The sequence below is a fragment of the Vipera ursinii genome, assembly GCF_947247035.1.
Source record: "Vipera ursinii genome assembly, chromosome: 11".
NCBI classification, from domain to species: Eukaryota; Metazoa; Chordata; class Lepidosauria; order Squamata; family Viperidae; genus Vipera; species Vipera ursinii.
Window position 1 is genome coordinate 11,803,026 of NC_139524.1, and position 26,004 is coordinate 11,829,029.

Sequence of the window (26,004 nt, forward strand, 5' to 3'; positions counted from 1 at the left end):
GTTCATTCATTACACTAAAGCAGCATGTGATTTGTACAACCTGGAGATTGTAAATGCTGGAAGAGATCTTCCCAAGGCCCAAATCCGCCAGTACAGTACTTCTGATCTAGTCTCTGTTTAGAGATCTCCAGCAAAAGAATCCACCAACCTTTGAGGCAGCCTTTTCCATTATTTGGACATTTTCTATCATAAAAAAGGTAAAGGTTCCCCTGCACATGCGTGCTAGTCGTTTCCGACTCGAGGGGCCGGTGCTCATCTCCGTTTCAAAGGCGAAGAGCCAGCGCTTGTCCGAGGACGTCTCCGTGGTCATGTGGCCGGCATGACTAGACGCCAAAGGTGCACGGAACGCTGTTACCTTCCCACTGTAGTGGTTCCTATTTTTCTACTTGCATTTTTACGTGCTTTCGAACATCTAGGTTGGCAGAAGCTGGGACGAGTAACAGGCGCTCACTCTGCTACGCGGCACTCGGGATTCGACCCGCCAAACTGCTGACCATCTGATCGACAGGCTCAGCGTCCTAACCCACTGAGCCACCGCGTCTATCATTAGGAAAGTGTAAAATCTCTATGGCAGACATGTCCAATCTTGGCAACTTTTAAGATTTGTGGACTTCAACTCCTATGGCTGGCTGGGGAATTCTGGGAGTTGAAGTCCACAAGTCTTAAAGCCGCAAGGTTGATCTATGTCCTGTCTTCTGGAGCAACTCTTCTCCACGCAGCCATTATGCATCCTTTTGTCAATTCAAGCTATTATTTCTTCAGAAGACGCTGATTTTGCATAATGGACAGACCCACCTAGTGTCTCTTTGGTGATTTATGAGCAGTTATGTTCAGAAGGCTCTTAACTAGCTTATTTTAGATGGAACAATCAACATCTCACAACTAGAGTGGATTTTTTCTGACATCAATGATTTCTGGATAACACAACCCAGGAATGGCATTCTGGCTGGCCCGGTGCAATTCCTTCCGGGATCTGGCTGGCAAAGAAATCTCATTGGCTTGGTTAGACCTTATGAGATAATCTGTCTCCATTTGACGAAATTCTTCCACCATCAAGTTATTGGCACTAGAAAGTGAGCAGCGCCTCCACGTGGAGGGTAACGGCGCATGCACCAGGTCCCGGGGTTCCTCTCTCTTTCTTTGACTGCTTTCTGAGGGCTCCACCTGCAAGGATGGTTCCAGCTGGCTATTTTTGGTAAAATCTTCATATGTGCCGAGTGAATGGGGTCTATCCCCAACCGCAAGGATGCTTCTTTCCGTACCTGTAGGAGACAAGAATCTTTCAGTGAAAGTGATGGAACAACATGGTTAAGTCTACTAGCTGTGGGTTTGGGTTCACAAAGCCAACTGCTTTGCATAGAGCAAAGCCATTTTTAACATACTTGAATGATGTCCCTAGCAGGTACCTAATATAAATTATGCAGCCAGCAGATAATGCTCAAATAAGCCAGGCAACGGTAGCAAGGGGCAACAGGATCCACGAACTCAAAGACGTGTCCCAAAAGTGCTTCTACAGGAGGCAACTGGACTTTCTTGTTTTTCTTTGAAGACGTTTTGAAGAAGCTTCTTCAGCTCTGACGGGGTGGTGGGGAATGGAAGGATTTATATTCCTTGCAGACAGCTGGTCATTTGCATTCTTTCTGAGAGTCGTTGAAGCCATTTGGAGGTTTGCCTGTGTCCTCAGGGTCACTTGAGTAGTGCCGATGGGTGTGGAGCCTTCTTGGCTGCAGGATGTTCCCCACCATCTAGTCAGAGCTGAAGAAGCTGCTTGGATGAGAAGCGAAGCATCTTCAAAGAAAAGAAAGTCCAGTTGCCTCCTGAAAAAGCACCTTGGGGACAACTATGACCTGGATGACTGAGAATCTTCATAGTACTCAGATGTGATAACCCACAGTGCCTGGAGCTCTCTATGCCAGAGATCCCTAACCTTTGGGGCATCAGGGACTGGTTCCATGGAGTTTTTTCCACGGACCGGAAAGTGCGTGGTTTTGTGTGCCGCCTGCATCCTGCGGATGGGGCTTTGCTTGTTCGCGCGGACCAGTACTGGTCCACGGACTGGGGGTTGGAGACCCCTGCTCTACACAGTGCAACTTGCATTTTTTAGCTCCTGGTGCTTCTGGGACAGTATGGCCAAACACAGTGCCTTGGCTCCTTTGCCAAGACATCTGTTTGTAGAGATCCTGAGTCCAGATGCATCCAGTTCCCATTTGGGAACAGGACTAGATGAACTAATTCTACTTTATTGTAAGTCTGCATTAACCGAACCTTGCAAGTCCAAAAGCACAAAACCTCCCATCTCCGCTTTTAACTACTTGATTTTTTTCCTTTCTTTCTCTGACCGTTAAAACCACTGCAGACTCCTGTATCTTGTCTGATGGTTTACTATGCAGTATCTCCTCCTCTCTTTCCCCTGGGTCATTCCTTCCTTCCATTTCATCAGTTTTATCTTCCGGCCCCACTTCCTGTCCTCTCTTATCTGAACCTTTCCTCCTTTCCTCAAGACCATCTCCTCAGTCCTCTACAACCGGCGGATAAGCAAAGACGGATTCACCCCACCAGAAGCCTAATCTCACCTCCGCTGTGTCCCTCTGACTGCTTTAATTTTTGGGTTAATTCCTCGTTTCGCCATTTGTAATGAGCCAATTCCTTTTCCAGCGTCTGGATCTTTTGCTCATACTGAACCCTGCTGTTTGCCTGTCCTTCTTCTATATGCTCTGCAAAAGAAGGAAGTAAATAAAGTCTGTTAAAAAAACGCAGAGATTTGGACAAACGATGATTACTTGAACAACAGAGAAAATCCTTTATTTTTTTAAAAAATCACAGAATTAAAAAGATCAGAAGCTAATGGAGAACACAAGGAAACTTTCAAACTATGTGCATCTGAATACATACTATCTTAAGGATAAACTTACACTTCTATGCACAATATAATGTAAGAACAGCTAACAAACAATCAGCTTATTCTTGTGTCACAGCAGAGGGTAGCCCCTTAGCTGATCTGACTGATCTTTAAAAAGCTCAGCAGGATTGGAGCTGGTACATGTGTTGTGATTCCTCGCCAGCCAGTGGATCCGGCAGCTGAGCCTGGAATCGGAGGAGGAGGAAGAGGGGCCTGGAGTGACATGAGAGTCAGAGGAAGGCTCTGAGGAGCTCCAAGACTTACAGTCTGATGAGGAGCCTGGCCCCTCTACTCACACTCAGGCTGAGACACAGCTGTGCTGGGAGTCTGAGTTGGACAGTGATGAAGCACAGCTGGGAGATATCCAGGATGCACAACAGCGCCGGCAAGAAAAGAGAGCAGGACAGAGGAATGCAATGGGGCGGCTCCAAAGGCAAAGGAGAAGGCATTAGGAAGCCACGCCTTGGCTGAATTATAAAAGGGAAGGTGTGGGAGGTGCCGGTTGCCAAAGGCAACCATTTGTGTTGAGGATCGAGTTTCTGTGAACTGTTTTTGTTTGCCTTGGACACCGACTCAGGTCTGTGAATAATAAAAAGGGTCGATTGTTCTTGCGGTTTCCTGCCTGCTTGTTGGAAGAGGGGTTTCTCCTTGTGAGCATAACAAGGACTCACGTAGGCTGGGACAGAACAATAAGATGGGGGAGCACAAGGAAATCTAGAGCTACTGATCTGATTAAGAAGTGGGAAAAAGCACTCCAGAAAACAGCAATGTCAGCCCCTCCTTTAGTGTTGCTGAGAGGTCTATCTGATCGGGTCCATACGGTCCCCTGAAGTCCAGTTTCAGTAGAAGCTGGACTTTACTCTTCATTGTAAGGGTCTTCAAAGATCTCTGCTTTTTTTCCAGCCAAACACATTTTTTTACAGATTCAATGGAACAGGCAATTTCAGTTTTCCAAATCTGGCAGGAGAGAAGAATGGAATCCATTGTTTATGTGGCCCTCAGTTTATATTCCTTGGGAAATATTGACGATGAACCAATAACTGGGCTCATTACAGAGGAGCGTGAGGCGATTTTCCCAATTTCTTCAAGAACTCTCAAACAAGACGGAATGTTAATTTGGCCATGGCCACCACAGATGTCTCCATCTTTCTTGCAATCCCACCTGAACAACTAGAACAGTTACCAATTTACACAGTGTGTCTTTTTAGGAACGGCAGTGCCATCAGCGATCAGATGAGAATTTAACAGAGACCATGATTGTTCCTCAGTCCTATTTATTACCCCGACTCTGCTGGAGCAGAAGCTGAATGTCCTGCTCATGTTCCTTCTGTTGCAAGGTCAGCTGGCGGTCCATCTCCAAGCGTTGACGCTCCAGGGCCACCTCCAACCAAAACACCAGCTGTAACTGCTCTTCCAGCTGCATTTCCAGTTCAGAAAATGCCACATTCTGCTTGTGCTGGTCCTCTCGCAAGGTCACCACCTGATCATGACAGGAATGTTTGGGATATTTCAACTGGCTGTGGTTATTTAAAAAAAGGTAACAGGCAGTTCCACGAAGCCAAACCCTGCAATAGTTATCCCGGAAGTGAACAGGTGCATAGCAGTTTAATTAGCTAAATGTTCTTCAAAACAAAGCAGATCAATTCCTCAACGAAGTGACGTGCAAGGGAGAAGTCTACAGCAGGAGTCCCCGACTATGGACTGGCACCAGGTCTCGGTATGCCAACAACCGGGCCACACAAACAAGCAAAGCCCCATCCGTGGGATGCAGGCAGCACACAAAACTACACACCTTCCGGAAAAATCTCTCTTCACGGAACCGGTCCCTGGTGTCCAAAAGGTTGGGGACCCCTGGTCTACAGTATCTCTTCTGACATGCTGGCTTTCTATGGTTGGGGGGGGGGGTTCACACACATTTCTGAGCCATGCATTATTGGAGGCCTACCTTATCAAAGTATTTGCAAAGGAGTGCCCGGGTCTCAGAGGAAGAGAGGTAACTGAGTTTTGCCATAAGGTTCATCTCACATTGGGACAGAAGGCTGGCGGAGGACCTCACAACTCGCTGCCTGCAAGTAATGGACTCATTCTTATATTCTATGGCAGCATCCAGGGCTTCGATGGCTTCATCCAGCTGGAAAAGTATCCGCTCCTCCTAAAAACAGACCGACATCCCTCCATGCTGAGAAATTATTTGATCCTCATGAGCGGTAACAGTCGGCTAGAATTCCAGTCCTCACTTTATCCACCGACCCACCCTTCCTTCCTTCCTTCCTTCCTTCCTTCCTTCCTTCCTTCCTTCCTTCCTTCCTTCCTTCCTTCCTTCCTTCCTTCCTTCCTATAATATAGTTACCGTTATGGCCATTGGTAGAATAAAGGGAGATCATATTCTAAAGTAGAGATCTCCAAACTTGGCAACTTGCAGACTTCAACTCCCAGAATTCCCTAGCCAGTATGCTGGCTGAGGAATTCTGGGAAGTCCACCAGACTTACAGTTACCAAGTCCCCAATTGAGCAGAATGATATTCATGGTCCAGTGCAAGCTCCAAGATACCTCATTATCCTAACAACTACAATTTAAGGGTACTTGTTACCTCAACCCAACCTTTTTCATGGAATTGCTGTTCGGGGGATAAAACAAAGGGCAACCTCCATACAGAATTCAGTAGTGAAGCATTTACTAACTTCCATGATGATTCAACCAAACATTGATTTTACATCTGCTTTTTTTTCTGTAATAGGATGGTTATCTATTTTCGAAATAGAATGAGCAGACCTGCTTACCTCGGCTGACAGCAAGGTGCCCTGATGTAATTTCCCATCAATCTCCAATCTCTGCTTGAGCAACTGGTCCTTCTCTTGCCGCAAGTTATTAATTTCTTGCCGGATGTGCTGCTGGTCCTGTGCACTGCTGTGGCAAAGTTGCCCATTCCTCTGGGTTATCTCTTTCTCCAGGTACTCAAGACGGCTGGAGACACGAAGAATGTCATCATTCAGGGCCTGAAGCAGAGGGAAAAGGAGATCTTAAAGATCATTCAGCGTCCAACAGTCAGATTTCACTCTGCAAGTTTGCCAGACTCCAATAACTCCTGGTAAGCAAATATTTACTGAAGAAAAGTTAGGAAGGCAAAATTAGAGAATGTCCACCGATCCCGGGAAAAGACACAGCTGCTTTAAAAAGTAGCAGAGATGTAGGACTTGCACCCCTCGAGATTCTGAAGCATCTGTCTGAAGTCAAGTCCAAAGCATTGCACAGTAGGACCAGTAGAATTGCCTAAATTCATTCATACTCTTTCAGAGCTACAGTAGTTACTCCACCACTTAACAGAGCTTAAAGCGAAGTCACTGTAGCAGAGGAGTGAGAATCTATACATTTTGTATAAATCATTCTTCATTCGCTAAGCATCTCTTACACAAGTTATCCATCTTTCGTTGAATCTATTTTCTTGACCAATGTTGACTACTATAGTATACTCAAGAAGCGAAGGGACATTTTGCCCACCTGGCTAGACCGAAGTCTCTTGTTTTCCAGGTCATTCTTCTCCTGAAGGAGAACTTCTTTCTTGGCAACAATGGCTTCTCTCTTGGTCAACTCATCTTCCAGCTCACCCAGGGCACGCCGCTGCTTGAGGATTTTTTCCATCTCTACATCCAACCACTTCTTCTGTTCTTCAATTTTCTGGTAGACAAAGAGAGCAGGTTGTCCACTGGGATCAGATATGCTAGATCAGGGGTCTTCAAACTTGGCCCTTTCTCAGCGTGCCTGGCTGAGGAATTCTGGGAGTTGAAGTCCACAAGTCATAAAAGGGCCAAGTTTGAAGACCTCTGTGCTAGACAAGGTGCAAGTTTTTATTGTCAATTCCCCAAAAGAATTCCTACTCTTAAAAATCCTTCTTTGGCCCAGACCCAATTCCCCATGTGTATTCTCTTCTGCCCTTGGGGTTCATGGATCACCTCTTTTAATTACTTCAGAGAGCAGAATATGTTTGCGATGCTATTTTTATTTAGTTTTTTATTTATTTCACCTGTATCCCACCTTTATTATTTTTACACATAAATCAAGGTAGTGAACACATCCAAAACACCTTTCTCCTATTTTTCCCCAAAACAAGCACCCTGTCAGCTGGCTTGAATTGAAAGATAGACTGGCCCAAAGTCACCCAGCCAGCTTTCATCCTTAACACTGGACTAGAACTCACACTCTCCTGGTGATTGATCCAAAGTCACCCAGCCCGCTTTCATGCCTAAGGCAGGACTAGAACTCACAGTCTCCTAGGGATTGGCTGAAAGTCACCCAGCCAGCTTTCATGCTTAAGGCAGGACTAGAACTCACACTCTCCTGGTGATTGACCCAAAGTCACCCAGCCCGCTTTCATGCCTAAGGCAGGACTAGAACTCACAGTCTCCTAGGGATTGGCTGAAAGTCACCCAGCCAGCTTTCATGCTTAAGACAGGACTAGAACTCACACTCTCCTGGTGATTGACCGAAAGTCACCCAGCCTGCTTTCATGCCTAAGGCAGGACTAGAACTCACAGTCTCCTAGTGATTGGCTGAAAGTCACCCAGCCAGCTTTCATGCTTAAGACAGGACTAGAACTCACACTCTCCTGGTGATTGACCCAAAGTCACCCAGCCAGCTTTCATGCTTAAGACAGGACTAGAACTCACACTCTCCTGGTGATTGACCCAAAGTCACCCGGCCCACTTTCATGCCTAAGGCAGGACTAGAACTCACACTCTCCTGGTGATTGACCCAAAGTCACCCAGCCAACTTTCATGCTTAAGACAGGACTAGAACTCACACTCTCCAAAGTCACCCAGCTGGCTTTCATAGCATCCCAATGTCACTGTGCAAATGACACTTGAGTCATGATGTCCACGTTGTCTTTTGCCCCACGTGTGGAGAACCATCCTGCAGTTTCCTGCCAAGAAGCCCATAGGCAGCTGACTTTACCTGCTGCTGTTCTAGACTGATCATTGAGTCATTGCTGCCGCTCCTGTGCTTCCGCTGGTAGGCAGCTACTTCCTCAGTTTTGATCCTCAGAATCTTCTGATGCTGCTCGTGCTTCAGTTCCAACTCCTAAAGATGGAAGGAAAAAAATATGTATTCAGTTTAGCTACTGTTTGTGTAGTTATTTAAAACAAAGAACAGCCGGATCTTCTGGACAGCATATGGCTTCTGAACCCACGTTTAATAATTCCCTGAGACAAACTCCAGCCGTAATTGCTGAAAACTGATCAGCATTTGAAAGTGAGAATCCTACATGTGGAGCCTCCATGTAGCCACCCAACATTGCCCTCGAGGCACATGAAATCTGGGGAGAACGTTACTATTCTGGTCTTGCTCTGAGATAGAAACCGGCCATGTCTGAATGTTAATCGTGGTTCCTGAAGGCCCAAAAAGTTATTGGTTCCCAGTTTAAAATATTTTATGCTGAAATGCATTTCCACTATCTCTATTTTTTTTTCTAATCCCATTTATATCCCGCCCTTCTCCGAAGACTCAGGGCGGCTTACAATCTAAGCACAAATCAACGTGCTTAGCAATAGCCTTCATTCTATGTATATGCCTGCTTATTAGGGCTTTCGGGGGGGCCCCAAGCGGCATTATTACAAAGTCAGCTTATTGCCCCCAACAATCTGGGTCCTCATTTTACCTACCTCGGAAGGATGGAAGGCTGAGTCAACCTTGAGCCTGGTGGGATGTGAACCTGCACTAATTGCAGGCAGCTGGTGTTACTTAAGGAGGCATTAGCCCACTGCTCCACCAAGGCTCTTCATCCCTTGCCAACCTGGATGCCCTGAAATGTTTGGCTCTCAGAATTCACCAGGTAGTTTACTCAACTACAATTGCAAAAGACCACATTGCTTGTATCTGCCAACAGAAGATCCCTGGTAGCGCGGTGGTTAGAATGCGGTATTACAGGTGAACTCTGCCCACTGTCGGGAGTTCGATTCTCACTGGTTCAAGGTTGACTCAGCCTTCCACTCTACCGAGGTTGGTAAAATGAGGACCCAGGTTGTAGAGGGCAATATGCAAATAATGCTTCCACATTGTAAACCATCAAGAGAGTGCTGTAAACTGCTATAGGGTGGTGTATAAGCCTAAATGCTATTGCTATACTGTATGCTATACCAATACATTATGACATCCTAGATTCCTGGGAAGAGGATGATGCATATGAGGGCCAACACCAGCTAAAGAATTGGCAGCTGTGACTTAACACCATTGTCTATAACATAATAATATCTCTCCCTGCCTTGGACTCCAATAAAATTAATTTGATTCAAACATGATAGATAAGCTCTGCCTATCACCAGTTTTTCTCACGGATGCTGGAACCCAGTCTCAAGGTTCCGACTGATGAACCCAACTAAGCAAGCATCGTCAAGACGATCCAATCTCTTAATGCAAAACTTTATTGAGTGCACCATTTCGGCAGAGATGAAAGCAAAACCAGCTCTGGTTCTTTCCCGTGCAAACCACTATAATTAAAGTCTAGAATTCTCCCTCCCCCTATTAGTGCAGGTTGCATGGTCCAATCGAGTGTCAAAATATTGTTAGGAGAAAGTGTCTCTGTGGGTTGCAAACACCTGCTGAAACGTCCTAGGTTCACAGGGGCTGACTTCTTGTGGTCTGGAGTCTGCATTCCATTTCTCCCTATCCTCCCCCCCTACTGTGTTGGCAAGCTGAGAAGCAATAATGGTGGCAACATCAGACGCCAGCTCTGAGCTTGACACCCAGCTATCTCTACCTTGACCCGATGTTGCCTCTTCTGCATCTCCGTTTCCAAGCGTCGCTTCTGCTCCACTTCTTGCCGCAAGCGCTTCTGAAGCTGCCCTTGCTGCTGCCGCATCAGCTGCACGTTCCTCTCTAGCTCCAGTAGGCGCTTCTCGTTTTGAGCGGAGAAGGAGGCCAGTCTCTCCGTCACCCGCTTCTTCTCCTGCAGGATCTGTGCCAAGAGAAACGAGACAGAGACCCGGGTAGCAGGTGCCGGGACCGGACATTCAGTTCCTAAAAATGGTCGGGACGATGGAACTATGTCCTGATAAGGGTAGTCCTCAATTGAAACAACCACAACTGACCCCCGACTTTTAAGTTGCTAAGTGAGACATTTGTCAAGTGAGTTTTGCCCCGTTTTACGATCTCCCTCGCCACAGTTGTTACGCGAATGCTTGCAGTTGTTAAGTTAATAACACAGCCTGGCTTCTCCCGTTGACTTCGCCTGTCAGAAGGTCGCCAAAGGGGATCAATACGACCGTCATAAATATGAGTCGATTGCCAAGCGTCTGAATTTTGTTCACCTGACCGTGGGGATGCTGCAACGGTCTTGTGAAAAACGGTCGTAAGCCACTTCTTTCAGTGCCGATGTAACTTTGAATGGTGCCTAAATGAGCTGTTGTTAAGTCAAGGACTAGCTGTGCTTGGCAGCTCTTCCTTCTAAAGTCTGAGCTGCTTCTCCAGACATCCCCAGCATCGAGCAAAATCTACGGCGCAAAATCTACGGATTTACCTGTGACGCTTAAATTTAAAAATTCAAACGACTCAATCTGGGCCAAAAGACAAGCCCGTTTCACTCTGGCTCATGTTAAAACTCTTTACAAGTCACAATGGCTGGGTATCAGCAACATGCTAAACTAGAGTTATTTAAACTTTTTTTTTGGCATTTATAAACAGTTGGCTTCAACACACATTATGCTACACCATGAAACCAGTTTACAGTGGCAATAGGGATTTGCTAAACTATCTAAGCCAGGGGTAGGCAACCTTGGCTCTTTTAGGACTCGTGGACTTCAACTCCCAGAATTCCTGAGCCAGCCATGGCTCAGCTTGGAAACCTCTCCATTTCCCCTCAGTGTGGCTGGCTCAAGAATTCTGGGAGTTGAAGTCCAGGAGTCATAAAGCGGCCTAGGCCTAGGCCAGGGGTAGGCAACCTTGGCTCTTTTATGACTCATGGACTTCAACTCCCAGAATTCCTCAGCCAGCATGGCTCAGCATAGAAACCTCTCCCTTTCCCCTCAGCGTGGCTGGCTCAAGAATTCTGGGAGTTGAAGTCCACGAGTCATAAAAGAGCCAAGGTTGCCTACCCCTGATCTAAACCAAGGGTCTGCAACCTTGACAACTTTAAGACTTGTGGACTTCCGCTCCCAGGATTCCTCAGCCAGCTGAAGTCCACAAGTCTTAAAGTTGTCAAAGGTTGCAAAACCCTGATCTGAACCATTTCGGCTCCAGGCTTCATTTGAACCCTCTTCTTTTCTAGGCTACCTTCGCCTTGCTCTGAGCAGCTTCCACTTTGCTGCGATATTCCTGGAGTTTCCACTTTTCGGCGGGATCACGAGGTTCTTTGCCTTGCAGCTCTTGCAACTGCCTCTGGCCGTCGTTCAGTTCCACCCGCACCTCCTCGGCTTCCTCCTCCAGATGTTGGATCTTCTGCTGGTACTGCTTGTTCATGGCCTGAGCATGCTTGCCTGAAAGAGACGGACTTCTGTGACATGGAAGAAAGTCAGCCCAGGAAATAGCCTTTTGAACAGAAAAATGAGACATCAGATGAACTAGAAAGAAGAGGAAGAATTGAGCAGAAGGATACAGCAGTCAAAGAGGAACAATAGGAAAGTCTGAGGAATTCTGGGAGTTGGCTGAGGAATTCTGGGAGTTGAAGTCCACAAGTCATAAAAGGGCCATGTTTGAAGACACACAACACACAGCTCTGTACCTGTCTTAATGAGTTCTACTATCAGGTCCTCTTTCATACGGATGTTGATGGCCAATTCACGGATCTTCTGGTGGGCCTGAAGCAGCTGCCATTCTGAATCCTTGCCTGGAAAGCTCCCTGCTGGACTGCCCAACTCCAGCTGCCTACCATCTGGAACAGAAAATATGAGTGAGAAGTGTTTGGGACAATTTTTTTCTCACAATAAGGGATGGAAGCAACGGCACAAAGAAAAATCGAGCCTTCATTTCAACTCAGGACCGCCGATTCTGATCCTGCAGTGTTTCTCAACCTTGACAACTTTAAGGTGAGCGGACTTCAACTCCCAGAATTCTGGGAGTTGAGGCCCATTCATTTTAAAGCTGCCACGGTTGGGAAACACCAGAATAGAGTGTTAAGATAAGACTCTGGACAAAAACAGCTGTTCAGCAAGGGAACCAATGTCAGAGGGAGGCGGTGGGCTCTCTCTGATGCGAATGGGGCAGCTATCTTGCAAAGCTGCTGGAACTTGGATTCCTACAGGAGGCAGGCTAGGCCAACCAAATGGCTCTTTCCAACTCTACAACGTTCTCCACATTTCTCTTTGGCGGAAGTATTCAGGAGTTAATAATAATAATAATAATAATAATAATAATAATAATAATAATAATAATAATAATAATAATAATAATAATAATAATAATAATAATAATAGCTTGACTCCCTCTTCTTTGTGGCAGCTCCTGAGCTATTGGAACACTGCTATCATGTCACCCCTCATCCTTTTCTTCATTAGAAGAGACGTTCCCAATTCCAGCAACCGTTCCTTATATGTTTTAGCCTCCGGTCCCCTAATCATCTTTGTTGCTCTTCTCTGTACTCTTTCTAGAGTTGGAGGAGAGTCTGAAGTAACATTTTTGTTCTCAGTATTGGGAAAGCAGAATACGCATTTCTGGGTGTTCTTTGCTTGGCTGAAACTTGCTTTTCTGATCAAAAGCATGGAAAGTATGTGGTACCTTTAGACAGTTCCAAAGATTTATCCTGAGCTGCCTCTGGGGATTTTGAGTTGTATTTTTGATTCTTTTTGGTTGAAAGCTCCTCTTTGCTCCAGCTGTGGGTTCTGTTCCTATAAGAAGACCAAGTTGTTGGGTTTAATAAAAACACAGGATACCAATAAAGCAGACGAAAGAAAGAACAAAATTGAAAAGCATTTGAGAACGGTCATCTTACACTTGGATACTTCCCTGAGATAACTAGAGGTATTGTACAACAAATGAGAGATATAGCAAGTAGCAAGTCTCTGTGACAGGGTTATATGTGGTGCTAAGCCATGTCATACTTAATCATAGTTTACTACATAACCCATTACTGACTAGGGTTATATACTATGCAAGCCAAAATACTCAGTTCACACAAAAGTAAACCTAAAACAAACCAGATTATGGCTTAGTGAGATATGTGAACTGAGCCAGAAAGATAAGATTCATTGGATCTCTGTCCATTCATGTTAACCTTCTAACTCTTAAATTAAAGTTGAGTTAGCCTACCATAAGTAACTACTCATACTTTCTTCAAGCAGCAATGTCCTTTTGAATCAAGGCCAGATGTTGAGTTTCTTATCTGTACTGTTCTGTGCAGAATAGAACCGCCTGTTCTGTCAGCTAAGGTTCTTCTTTCAGCCCTAGTGCCGTTGGCTCAAAATATTATCTCACTTTTTTAGCTGGAAGCTATGAACTATAGAAGCAAACATTTCAGCTTCAAAGCAATCGCTGTCTTGCAGACTTCACCGTTAAGATAATCGTGAACAGGCAAAAAATTCAAGTCTCTTAATCCAAGAAACTCAAGCATCATCCTTTGTAGCTGCAATTTATGGCTTTGATCTGGACTGTCAATAAGAAGGCAAATTTGATTGAAAGTCCAATCAGATCAGATTGGCTGATCAGGCTGATGAGGGGGCTGAAAAAGATGCTCGCAGTAGGTTTCCTTCTTTTTTTAGAAAACCAATTCAGAAAAATCAAGTCAGTATCTAGAATCAAATAGAGGATTTCAATGGAATCAACGTTTCGAACTTGCAGCAACCCTTTTGAATTCAATGCAACATGTCACTCAATGACTCACCTGTATTGCTGAAGGGGCCAACATCTATTCTCATCCTCCAAAGATGAATCAAAAACTTTGCCCAGCATTTTCATTTGTAACATATCCTTTGTCCCGAAGCTGTACATACCATCTCCAGCGTGACTGTGACTTTGTCCCAATGAGCCTTCTCCATTGTGAGCTGTGACACTATGGAGCTGTTTAAAGGAATATGTGCAATGAAGAAAAGGCTGCAGGATGACTAAGAATTTGCTTACAGCTCTAAACTATTTGCCCCAAGAAGGTTTGAGGTGACTTAGAGCTACTTAGATTGAATTTTAATGATTTATCTTCTTCCAGGGAAATAAAGAAGTAACTTATTGCAATGCAAGCATGAGCCACTTGCTAGCCAATCACATTTTTGACCAGCAAGTTATACAAGACAATTGGGTGAATTGAGAAAGCCATGCTAAATTAAGTATATAATGGGAATACGGTTAACATGCCTCCCAGACACCTCATTATGTTCTTGCTTTTATTTTTCATTAATTCAGGCAATGCCCAATAAGCTGATGCTCAAATTGTTTGCCATGTTGTTAGGAAAAATGTATTAGGCATATTTTCCAGTGGAGAAGGATAGGTACCCAGGCTTGGGGCTGAGAATGTGTTAAGGACCCTGTGGCTTGGCTATACTATTAGTTGATTCATCATCATGGCTGCTGTTTATATTTATTTGTTTTGTGGATGTTTTTATTGTCTTCATGTTTTTTACAATTACTTGGTTTTATGATTTTAGAATTGTAAGCTGCCGGTTGAGTTGGATGGCTGCAGAAATCGAATGAATAAATAAAGACTTTCAAGAAGGAGCTATCATCCTTTCCTTTCTCCCAAGATTATTATGTGATCTTGCACAGTAGCTTCTAAATTCCCGAAATAACCCAAGATTTTGGTGTCCTTACGAGAGGTTTCACAAGCGTATGCAAAAATGTTAATTCAGATGCCTATCACAATCGCTTCTACATGCGAGTTTGTTTAACTGGATGAGGGCTGAGGGTAGGAAGGGTGACTCCAATCCAGACTTAAGAAAAAAGTAACTCCCGAGTATAAGGTGATCAAAACAACTCACAAACCTTACTGGGATTATTACAGGCAAGCTTGAGCCAGTGGTGGGACTGGTGTGCATCCACAGGAGCTGTGTGTGGCCTTTGGTCAAGCTTCACCAGGGGGACATTCCCTAGTAGTTCAGGCATGCCCAAATGGGGCATCTTTAGGTACTTCTGAAGTTCAGAGATGGTATCTTCCTGTTCTCGCAATTTGGCGCCCTGAAAAAAAATAACATTACGACCAAATGTGATTGCTTGAAAGCGTAGTTGGTAACTTCAGGGCCACGGGTGCCCCACTTCTTTATTGTTCCTATTCTGGTGTTCCTCTCCTTCAGCAAAATGAATAAACTACCCATTTTCAACAACATGACTTATTGTCTTGTTTTTAAAGGGAGGTCAACCTATTCTCCAAAGCACCTGAAGGCAGGAGAAGAAGCAACGGATGGAAACTAATCAAGGAGAGAAGCAACCTAGAACTAAGGAGAAACTTCCTGACAGTTAGAACAATCAACCAGTGGAATGGCTTGCCTTCAAAAGTTGTGGGTGCTCCAACATTGGAGGCTTTTAAGAAGGACTGGACAGCCCCTTGTCTGGAATGGTATGGGGTCTTCTGCTTGAGCAGAGGGCTGGACTAGAAGTCCCTTCCAACTCTGATTTACTTTTTATTCTATTAAAGCACTAACATAACTTTGTGTATACTCCATGCATCTATCAAAAACTGTACGAAGGGGGAAAATTGATCAAATCCCAATTGACTTCACCTTCTTTGGTGACATCACAGTATCATCTTCAGCTAGCTTCCAAGGCTATAGAAATGCTTTATTTTTCTATGACCCCCCCCCCGCCCCAATTTATAGCAGATATATTCATCTAGCAGCTTCCCAATGTGCTGGGATAAGAACTCTTCAAATTTCCCCCACGTTTCTAAAGAAGGACTTCCCAGATTTGCAGTCCCGGCACTTTAAGGAAGGAAACGGCTTTAGAAGAACTACATGAGAGATATAGGCTTGCACCAAATGCCTGGTTGCAGATCTTCTACCTGTTCCCACTGACCTTTTGAGTGAACATTCAGAGAAGCCTTGGGATTAGAAGGTAGCAAGGCAAGTACCTCAAAGGCCAGCCTGTAAGAGAATGGAGCGATTGACCCAAATTCCAGAGATGGATGATCTCCTCCCCTCTAATGCAGCTGAAAGAAGATAAGGTCTCAAGGACCCCGCAAGTGGAGAAAAAAAGAATACAGCTGCAAAGATGAATGACTCCTTGATCAGCAGATGGCAGGCCAAAGGAGGAGAAGCTTGCCATCCTGCCAAGGAGATACCTGGGCTTTGTACTGCTCCATCGCATCCTCAAGGGCTGCCAAGAAATCCTGGTTCTCTTTCTCTAAGCGCTCTACTTGCTGCTCCAGCCTCACCACCTCCTCCCTTCTCACCATCTCAGGTCCTCGTTGACGCTCCTCCTGGCAAAAGAAGAGAAGCAGGAGAAAAGTGAGATCTTCTGCGTATGGGCTCTTCAGAACGTTCTTGGATCATCTCCCCATCCAGACCAGAGAAAGAGCAGAGCACTCTCAAAACCACTTTCAGTATCTTCCCACGAGATGCTGTTGGCAAAAACAGCTCCATGTCTTGCACCCCCAAAATAATTTGGATTCCCCTGGATTAGAAACAGCTGGCTGCTCTGAGGAACTGCAGGCCATGTGTCAGTTCCCTTTGTTATCACATCAAGATTGCTCACAAAATTTAGCAGCGGCTACTTTAGGTGGTGGCTCAGTGGGTTAGGACACTGTGACGTGGTGGCTCAGTGGGTTAGCACGCTGAGCTTGTCGATCAAATGGTCAGCAGTTTGGCGGGTTGAATCCCAAGTGTCGCGTAACAGAGTGAGTGCCTGTTACTCATCCCAGCTTCTGCCAACCTAGCAGTTCAAAAGCACGTAAAAAATGCAAGTAGAAAAATAGGGACCACTACGGTGGGAAGGTAACAGCGTTCCATGCGCCTCTGGCGTCTAGTCATGCCAGCCACATGACCACAGAGACATCCTTGGACAAGTGCTGGCTCTTCGGCTTTGAAACGGAGATGAGCACTGGACCCTAGAGTTGGAAACGACTAGCACGTATGTGCGGGGGAACCTTTACCTTTACCTTACTTTAGGCAGCTTTCCAAGTCATTTAACAATGGAGAAGGAGAAGGGAGGGTATTTAGTTGCATGCTCACCTTTCATGGTCCCCAAGAGCGAAAAAAATAAAATCCAAAATAATCTATCATGTCCCTTCCAAACACTTCACCGCATAATAGTCTCTGGCAGCTCTTTAAAAACCAACCACAATTGGTTGGTTGATGGCTGTTTAACCTTAAAACACTCTGGTTTATTTAAAAAAAAAGCAGCCATTGCATTTATTTGACTAACATTTAGTAAAAGAACAAAAACAATTTTCAAAGCATGCCATTTCCTTTTACATAGTCTATAATTATCTCCAGTTATCAACAAATCTGTTGCGGGTTCTTTGGGCACATATTTAACTTTTGCACAATTTTGAGGGATGGGGGGGGTTTGTCTTGTTTTTTTTTTACTTATTTCACAGTTCACTTGTTTTAACCCGTTTCATGTTTCATTTATTTAGCTATTAAAATTTCTATACCGCCCATCTCATCTAAGTGAATCTGGGTGGTTTACAACAACAATAAAGTTGCTTCAGGTTTCCTGGAGAGTTTTTTCCCCCCCTAACTGGCAATGAATGAAAGTTAACTGTGAATAAAATCTTCTCCCTTCCTTTTGTGCATCATCGACCCAAACACAGAGCATCCAGGTGCTCTTTTCCTATCCCTGTATCTGTCAGGTGCAGAACCACACGTGGAGAGGCCCAAGGAGATACTGTGGGAAGAATCCAGAAAAAGAAATATTTTGGGGAATATTAAAAAGGCAGAATATATTTCCCCAAAAGGAATAATGGAGAAGATCTTTAAAAAGGCAGAAACTTCTCCTCACACACAACTCCAGGCAGACAACTCAGCAGAAACCAGATTTTAGAAATGCAGATGTGATAATCCATTCAGGAAGGTTGGAGCCTTCCAGCTAGAAACTGAAGAAATTAGGAAGACAAGGACCCTTAAAATCTACATACCCCGCCCAAATTCTAAGGACAGGGAGCATAATAGGATTAACCCACCACCATCAGAATACCAGAAAGGCACACTCAGACTCAAGTCAAAGTACATGACCCAGGAAATACAAAGCCTCAAACAGGAACAGGGAACAACCTCAAGAGCCCCAGAAGGTATAAAAATCCACTCCCTGCTTCATGTGGTCACTCTTTTTCCAGAGCCATCTTTCTGTCTGGCTCTCCTCTTCAATAAACTACAACCTTCTTTCTAAAGCATTCTCCATGTTGTTTATCCCCAGATTGGACTGGACCCTGATTTTTCCATCAAAAATACTTTATTGTTGATCACCTATATGACAAGAATCTTGCCAAGGAAGTCTGCCTTCCCCTGGGAGACAGTAGATATAGACCTAATGTTTGGACCTCAGATGTTGCCTCTCCTGAACCAACTCCAAGTTGGAATCTCTCTTTCCTAAATGGGCACCCTCCTCTTCAGTTGGTGGTTCCATCACAGTACCTGAGTCTTGACCAGCTTGGAACTGGAAGTTTTGGCGTGCAGCTCCTCAGCCGAAGTGCTTCTGATCCCGCTGTCCACACCAGAGGTCAAGCTCAGCTCACTGGCCCCATTTTCCACTGTGCACAGCCAGCCCTTCACTTGGAGCCCCTGTTCCTCTGTCAAGTAACCTTGCAGCTCCATCAAGAGCTGATAGGCGGCATCTGTGCAAGTCCGGTAGTGGTTGCATTCAGCTCGTAAGCGAGCCACGTTTTCCTCCACGTGAACCTTGATGGGCACCTCCGATCGACGGATGATGCGAGTCTCCGAGCGGTGTCTCTGTTCCAAGGCCCTCTGAAGTTTCTTGATACGCAGCTGTAGAGCTTCTTCAGGCTCCACCTCCTTGCTGCAATTCACCACAGCCCAATTTTTGATATTCTGAGCCCACCGGGCATAATTCAGAGTGGTCAGACTCTCATCAAAGTCGGAGGAGGAAGGGCTGACGCAGGCAATCATCACCGTTTTGGCGTTCCCTCCTAAAGAGCCTTTCAAGATCCTAAAAGCAGAACAGGACTTCATCTTAGCAAGACTGAAGTAGGATGGGAGGCATCACCCATAAAGAAGGAACAATGTGGTCCAGTTTTTGTTTGGGGTCATAAATATCTCTTGGGAAGGAAAAAACATCTCAGGGGTTGTAAATGAAAATAACTGTGGCACTGAAGTTCATTATTTATGCAGTTCTTAGCTTCAAATCAGTTTTATTTCAGGAAGGGGGGAAAAAGCACCCATCAGCATTGTAGAATCCTGCCCTGAATTTAAATTATGATTTGTTTAATTACTTTTGCTGAATACACCATAATTGTCTGGGTTCTCATGATGTGCTAAGCCACAAAGCACAGCTTCCAAACATCAGCTTATGTGTTCTGCAAAGCCAGCCAGCAAAGCCCAGAAATCAGGATTTTGCTTGAACCCAGGCTGTTATGATTTATCCAATATCACTCTCATATCCACAATGACTTAGCCCATGCTGAACCCTGACAGACTATTTCCCAACTACTGAGATGCATCATCTATTTCAGCTTAAAAAGAAGTGAGGGGAGATAACAAAGGACAATTCCAAAAGTGGAAAAATTTTTTTATAAAAGCTTACTTAACATTGGATATTAAAATGAGGGTATTACATCTCTTGGGGATGTCTGCCTCTTAAGATCAGAAACAATCCCAATCTCTTAACCTTCAAGAGAGTCTTGAAAACTGCTACTACATCTTCGGAATGCCATTTGGATACAGATCATACAAGAGGGTTAATTAAGAAGATCAGATGGGTTGGTGTTTTTACTGGCTTGTTCAATCAGCAAAATTTCCCATAACATCCATTGAGAGGGTCAAAATGGCCAGTTGATCAATGACTACAAGTATTCCTCGAACTTACGTTCGTTTTTCACACTTACAACCATTGCGGCATCCCCGTGGTCACGTAATCAAAAGTGAGATGCTTGGCAACTGACTCATATTTATGACTGTCGCAGTGTCCCGTGCTCATGTGATCCTCTTTTGTGACCTTCTGACAAGCAAAGTCAATGGGGAAGCCAGATTCACTTAACAACTGTGTTACTCACTTAAAAACAGCAGTGATTCATTAAACTGTGGCAGAAAGGTCATAAAATGGGTGCAAAACAAATGTCTCACTCAGCAATAGAAATTTAGGACTCAACTGTGGCTGTACTTTGAGGACTACCGATATGCGAACACAACCATTGCTTCAGCAAAGCAGATAAGATTATATCTTGAGTCGAGCAGCTGAAGGAATCGGAAAAGAGATTACCTGGTGATTTTGGAATCCCGATACGGGATGTGGCTGCCTTTCCGGCGTGGGTCTCCCAGGGCACTGATGACGTTTCCCAAGGCCAAGAGGCTGGCATTGATCTGGATACTCTCCTTCAGCCTCTCCCCGGTACACCCCAACTTCATCACCCGTTCAGAACCAGCCAGATCCACAAAGTGAAACTTGGAAGTGAGGATCTGCCCAGAGGTTGGAGCCAAAGTCTTCTCCGGGCAGGTGAAGCGAGCGAGGCAGTTGCTGCTCTGCCTTTGCGCCATGGTCACAGTGAAGATGGTATGGGAGCGACTGGACTTCCTGTTGAGGCGGGTGCTTCCTGTGTGCTTGGCTGCATTGCCCATTTCCAGCAGACTCAGAACCTCATCCAGACCTTCCACTTCAGTTTCCTTCACCCCATGCAGGACTGCAATAAGAGAAGAAAGGAATTGTTAGGAAGGAGAAGGAGAAGAAGAGAGGAGGAGGAAGAGGAGGAGGAGGAGGAGGAGGAGGAGGAGGAGGAGGAGGAGGAGAGAAGAAGAAGAAGAAGAAGAAGAAGAAGAAGAAGAAGAAGAAGAAGAAGAAGAAGAAGAAGAAGAAGAAGAAGAAGAAGAAGAAGTTGGAAGGGATCTTGGAGGTCTTCTAGTCCAACTTTATTGTCACTTTGAATGTACAATCAGCATGCATCAAAATGAAATTTCATTGCATAAAGCTCGCAAAGGGTCACCACCTCCAATATACACTCCTTCTTTGTGGCCAGCTCAAGTTTCAGAATGTCCATTTTAGTCTCTAGGGAAACTAGTATTATCATAACTAGAAAGACAAGATTTGTAGTTAGAATATGATTTTTTTGAAAAGAGGGACAATAATGAAAGGAATGGATAATATAGTGCTAATAGTAACAGGTGCCTTAGATGCCATCCCAAAACAACTGCAGTACCACTTAAAACATCATTGGCATTGACAGAATCACCTTCAATCAATTGCAAAAGGCAGCAGCTTTACTTAGAACAGCTTACATCCTGTGAGAATACCTTTAACACCAGCAAATAGCAACATCTGCCTATCCCAGATCCTTGGGAAGGACTCAAAAGGTGGATAAAAGTGCCCAATCCCATCTAAACATCTGGCTGACTGTGCAACCAACCATAATAATAATAGTAACAACAATAACAAAGAAAAGAGGGCAGGTCATTAGGGAAAAAACTAGCCAAATCAAAAATCTCACTGGAAAATTGAATGCCTAGGAAAGGATCGATGTTGCTTTCAGCAACAAACTGTGCTATCAAACCCATTCTACAAAGGAGGAGAAACTCATGTCCTAAGGGGTTCCTTATGGAGGAAGAGAAGAATCCTTTGGCTATACCTATATTGCCTCGGTCATCTTCCCATATCTGTATGTCCTTGCTGGCCGTGTCCGCTTGCAACAAGTCTCGGAACTCCTCCTTGTACACTTCCAGATAAGAGACGCGGACTGTGTAGTTGAGCAGATCGTTCTCATCCATCAGCTTGAAGGCCTCAGCCATGGCACGAGGGATTATGCCCTGCTCATCCTCCCTAATGGAAGCTGGGTAGGAGAAATGGAATTTATTAGTGGCGCTGACTGCAGGGAGGATGCCTCCGCTCCCCAAGGGAATTACTCTGATGCAACGGAGTGGTTGTCTTCTTGGAGACACCGCCATCACATAGGCTCACTTCTCCACTAAAGGTAGACCTCCTAACAAGGGCACGTAGGCTTGGCAGCGCTTTGAAGAAAGGCACTGCACAGCTTGGCTATATAAGCAGTTGCATAAATGAATAATAAAGCAAGAGTGTTTTAAGGGTTCTTTTTGAAAAACTAGAGGACTATGGAAGAAAAGGAAGGAGGGAGGGAGGGAGGGAGGGAAGGAAGGAAGGAAGGAAGGAAGGAAGGAAGGAAGGAAGGAAGGAAGGAAGGAAGGAAGGAAGGAAAGAAGGAAGGAAAGGAAGGGAGGGAGGGAGGGAGGGAAGGGAGGGAAGGAAGGAAGGAAGGAAGGATGGAAGGAAGGAAGGAAGGAAGGAAGGAAGGAAGGAAGGAGAAAGGAAAGGAAAGGAAAGGGAAGGAAGGAAGGAAGGAAGGAAGGAAGGAAGGAAGGAAGGAGAAAGGGAAGGAAGGAAGGAATGAGAAAGGGAAGGAAGAAGGGAAGGAAGGAAGGAAGGAAGGAAGGAAGGAAGGAAGGAAGGAAGGAAGGAAGGAAGGAAGGAGGAAAGGGAAGGGAGGAGAAAGGAAAGGAAAGGAAAGGAAAGGGGATACAGTACCCAATTATTCACCCATGGTTATATAGCAACCAGAGATATAAAAAACTATCCCTATAAGTGACCCTCCCCTCCCCATTTTACTATGACACTATTTGCCCACTTTCATCTTGGATGGTAACGGTGCGGTAAGAGACACAAAGAGAGGAAAGGAGCCATTTTCCCCAAAGTAATCTTCCATTCTGGGATAACCCCTTTGGGGATATGGGGATTTCTATCTTCCACACATTTTATGCAAAATGTAACACATTTTAAAAGGGAAAGAAGTTTTCAATTCACCTCTTGATGCTCAAATTCCATCTAAAAGAAATTTGCAAATAAGACAATCTCTGAATCCTTATACTGAATAAAGGCAACCCCCTTAATATTTATTTTATTTATTTATTTTTATTTTATTAGATTTATATACCGCCCTTTCCCGAAGGACTCAGGGCGGTTTACAGGGTATTTAAAACAACCAGTACGAAAGTTAAAAACAAATTAAAAAAGATTAAATTATCCCTAAAATTAAAAAACCCGAGTTAAAAATTCTCAGCCTGGGCCGGAGAGCTCAAAGAGCCAGGTCTTGAAGGATTCTATCATGATTATGTATCCATTTGCTGAGCATAGACCATTTTTTAGAATGATTCTGGTTGGGTGTTGCAGTTCAGCACATCTGCACAGGTCCTGGTTGGGGAAGACTGTTCAGGTAGTCCTCGACTTACAACAGTTCGTTTAGGGACCACCATTCAAACTTACAATGGCACTGGGAAAAGTGACTTTTGACTGTTTTGGTCTATATACCAAACGAATGACCCATTGGGATCCCCATATCAAAATAACTTACCTTATGTCCGGGCAGAACTTGAAAATAACATCCAACGTAGCACAGTATTTGAACAAAATGATCCAGTTAAGATCTGCATATGTGGGACTGATTGGGGTAGATTGTAAGGGCGACTCCGAAATATAATGTTTCCATATTTTATCCATATCTTAAATTTGCATTTTATTACTATTTTAACTTAAATTGTATTTTAATTCCATTTTAAATTGTATTTTATCAAATTCCATTTCGGATTGTTTTTATCTAGTTTTGGTGACGGTTTGTTGCTGGAACTTTGTACTTTGATATGGCCCAAGGGCTAATCAATAAAGTTGTTGTTGTTGACTGTTTTTCTATGCTGATGACCATTGCAGCATCCCCCATGTTCAACATTCAGACGCTTGGCAACTGACTCATATTTATGATGGCTGCGGGGTCATGTGATCCCTTTTTCGACCTTCTGACAAGCAAAGTCCATGGAGGAAGCCAGATTAACAACCGTGCCACTAACTTCACAAGTGCAGTGATGCGCTTAACCGCCGTGCCAAGAAAAGTCATAAAATGAGGACAAGTTCAACTTAACAACGGCCTCACTTAGCAACAGTGGGCCCCGTTGGGGTCGTAAGTACAGGTCTACCTGCATTCAGGCCTTCTAAAATAAGAGAGACTTTAAAACAGAGGTCCCCAACCTTTTGGGCACCAGGGACCGGTTCCGTGGAGAGAGGTTTTTCCACGGACCGGAGGGGGCGTAGTTTTGTGTGCTGCCTGCATACCGCGGATGGGGCTTTGCCTGTTTGTGCGGATCGGTTGCTGGCATGCTGCAGCCCAGTACCGGTCCACGGACCGGGGGTTGGAGACCTCTGCTTTTAAAGGACCTAATTCATGCAAGAAAACCAGGCAACTTACAGACACGTGCTTCTCCAATGGTGTAGGTCTTTCCCGAGCCGGTCTGGCCGTAAGCAAAGACGGTGACATTAAAGCCTTCTAGGAACGCTTCCACCAGCGGCTGGACACAGGTGGCATACACAGAGACCTGGTCTGATGTTTCGGTGAAGATTGTCTCAAACTGGAAACGTTGGGTGTGGCCCAAAGTCACCTCCTTCTTCTCAGGATCTCCCTGGAGACAGATCTGGTGCCCGTGTAACTTTTCCTTGCGCAACAGTGGCCGAATGCGCACGGCTACCCTGACCGGGGTCTCTTCCATCAATGGTTGGACCTTGGCTTTCAGACCCATGATTGGCAAGGGCAGGAAAGTCAGGAGAGACACAAGCCCAAAGGCGGCACCATCTTTCTGCCACCAGAAGAAAGGAGAGGTCTGGAAGAGGGAGCCGTCTAGGCAGCTTCTTGGCTCCTCTTGTCTAGTCCCATAATATTCCCAAGATCTGGCAGGGAGATGGGCCCAAAAGAGAGGATGGGGCCTACAGCATCCCCTGCCCCAAAGGATGGGAACTGTAGCCAAGGCTGCTTCCAGGGTAGAAGCTGGTTTGTTGGACCCACCTCTGTGTTCCTTCCGCTCCCTCACCAGGGACAATCATCCAGTCCTCTCCATAAGCTCAGAGGCACCCTGTACCCAAAAAAGGGGAGACGCCTCTCTCTGTCCCGACTCACCTCACGCCGCCTCCTCCCTTGCGCATCACAACCTCCCCATTCACACACACACCCCAAAAAAATCCTGGGATAGCCGGCGCGGAGCGATGGCGTCAAGGGGCGGGTTCCTTCCCCCCCACACTCCGTCCGAGGGAGGGCTGGGTGTGTGTTGTGTGTGTGTGTGTGTGAGGTGGCGAAGAGGGGAAGAAGGAGGAGGAAGAGGGAGAGTCTCGGCCGGCCGGCCGGTCCAGAACGCGCCGCTATTTCTGGGAAGAAGATGAAGGAGCTGGTCTCTCCCTAGCCAGACTGTAGGGCGCATCTGGAACGCTGTAGGGACCGTTTGTTTTTTTTTCCTTTCCAGATGTTGAGGAACTACAATTCCCAGCCAGCTCCAGTGGAAAAGCATGCCGGGAATTGTCCTGCATCAACATCTGGGGGAGGGGGCAATGGGGGGAGGAAGGGAAGGAGGACGCCTCCTTCTTGGAATCCCAATGATGCTTTTCTCACGAGGCAACTGGAGTTTCTCGTTTTTCTTTTCTTCTCCATCTTGGAAGGGAACTCAATCCTCCTTGAGGGCGAACGGGGGTGGGGGGTGGTGGGGGTGGTGGGGTGGACGAAGTTTGGGCCTTGGATGTTAACTCCGGGAGAAAAGTCTCTCCGGCGATCTGGGTTTTCCTTCGGCGTGAACTTGTCCTGAGCTGCCCAGAAGCGCTTCGGGGGGGAAAAAAAAACTTTTTTTCGGAAAAAAAACCTTGCCAAGAAAACTGCAGGGACGAGAATCGGACGGGACTGAACGGAAGAAAAAAAACCAACAAACGAAGTTTTGATTTAACTGTGAAATGTGCCCAAGGAAGACGGGGGGGGGGGATTCTCGAGGCGCGTCCGCTTTTGAGGAGCTAAATTCTAAATTCTGGTTTCTTGTGGGGGTTTTTTTGGAATAGCTGGAGAAGCGCCCTTCTTTTTTCAAAGAAAAAAGGAAGGTGGATCTGTCGTTCTTCGGTTTCAAAAAGCAACGGCAGCGGAGGAAACTTGACAAGCTTTACATGACAAAACACGCCCGGCCTCCTCCTCCTCCTCCTCCTCCTCCTCCTCCTCCTCCTCCTCCTCCTCCTCCTCCTCCTCCTCCTCCTCCTCCTTCTTCTTCTTCTTCTTCTTCTTCTTCTTCTTCTT

The 26,004-nt window shown here is 45.4% G+C and overlaps 1 protein-coding gene across 1 annotated transcript; it reads right to left on the bottom strand.

The window, feature by feature from the left end:
• Positions 1-882: 882 nt before the first annotated feature.
• Positions 883-24,481, bottom strand: KIF7 (kinesin family member 7; the record flags this gene model as incomplete). Its single annotated transcript, XM_083371313.1, has 18 exons — positions 883-1,262; positions 2,574-2,714; positions 4,181-4,379; positions 4,845-5,051; positions 5,681-5,896; positions 6,399-6,575; positions 7,851-7,976; positions 9,652-9,849; positions 11,163-11,365; positions 11,611-11,760; positions 12,603-12,712; positions 13,705-13,880; positions 14,793-14,984; positions 16,084-16,221; positions 18,377-18,908; positions 20,178-20,595; positions 21,535-21,735; positions 24,154-24,481. The coding sequence occupies 18 exons, from the start codon at positions 24,479-24,481 to the stop codon at positions 883-885; spliced, it is 4,092 nt and encodes a 1,363-aa protein (XP_083227439.1).
• Between the last annotated feature and the right edge of the window lie 1,523 nt (positions 24,482-26,004).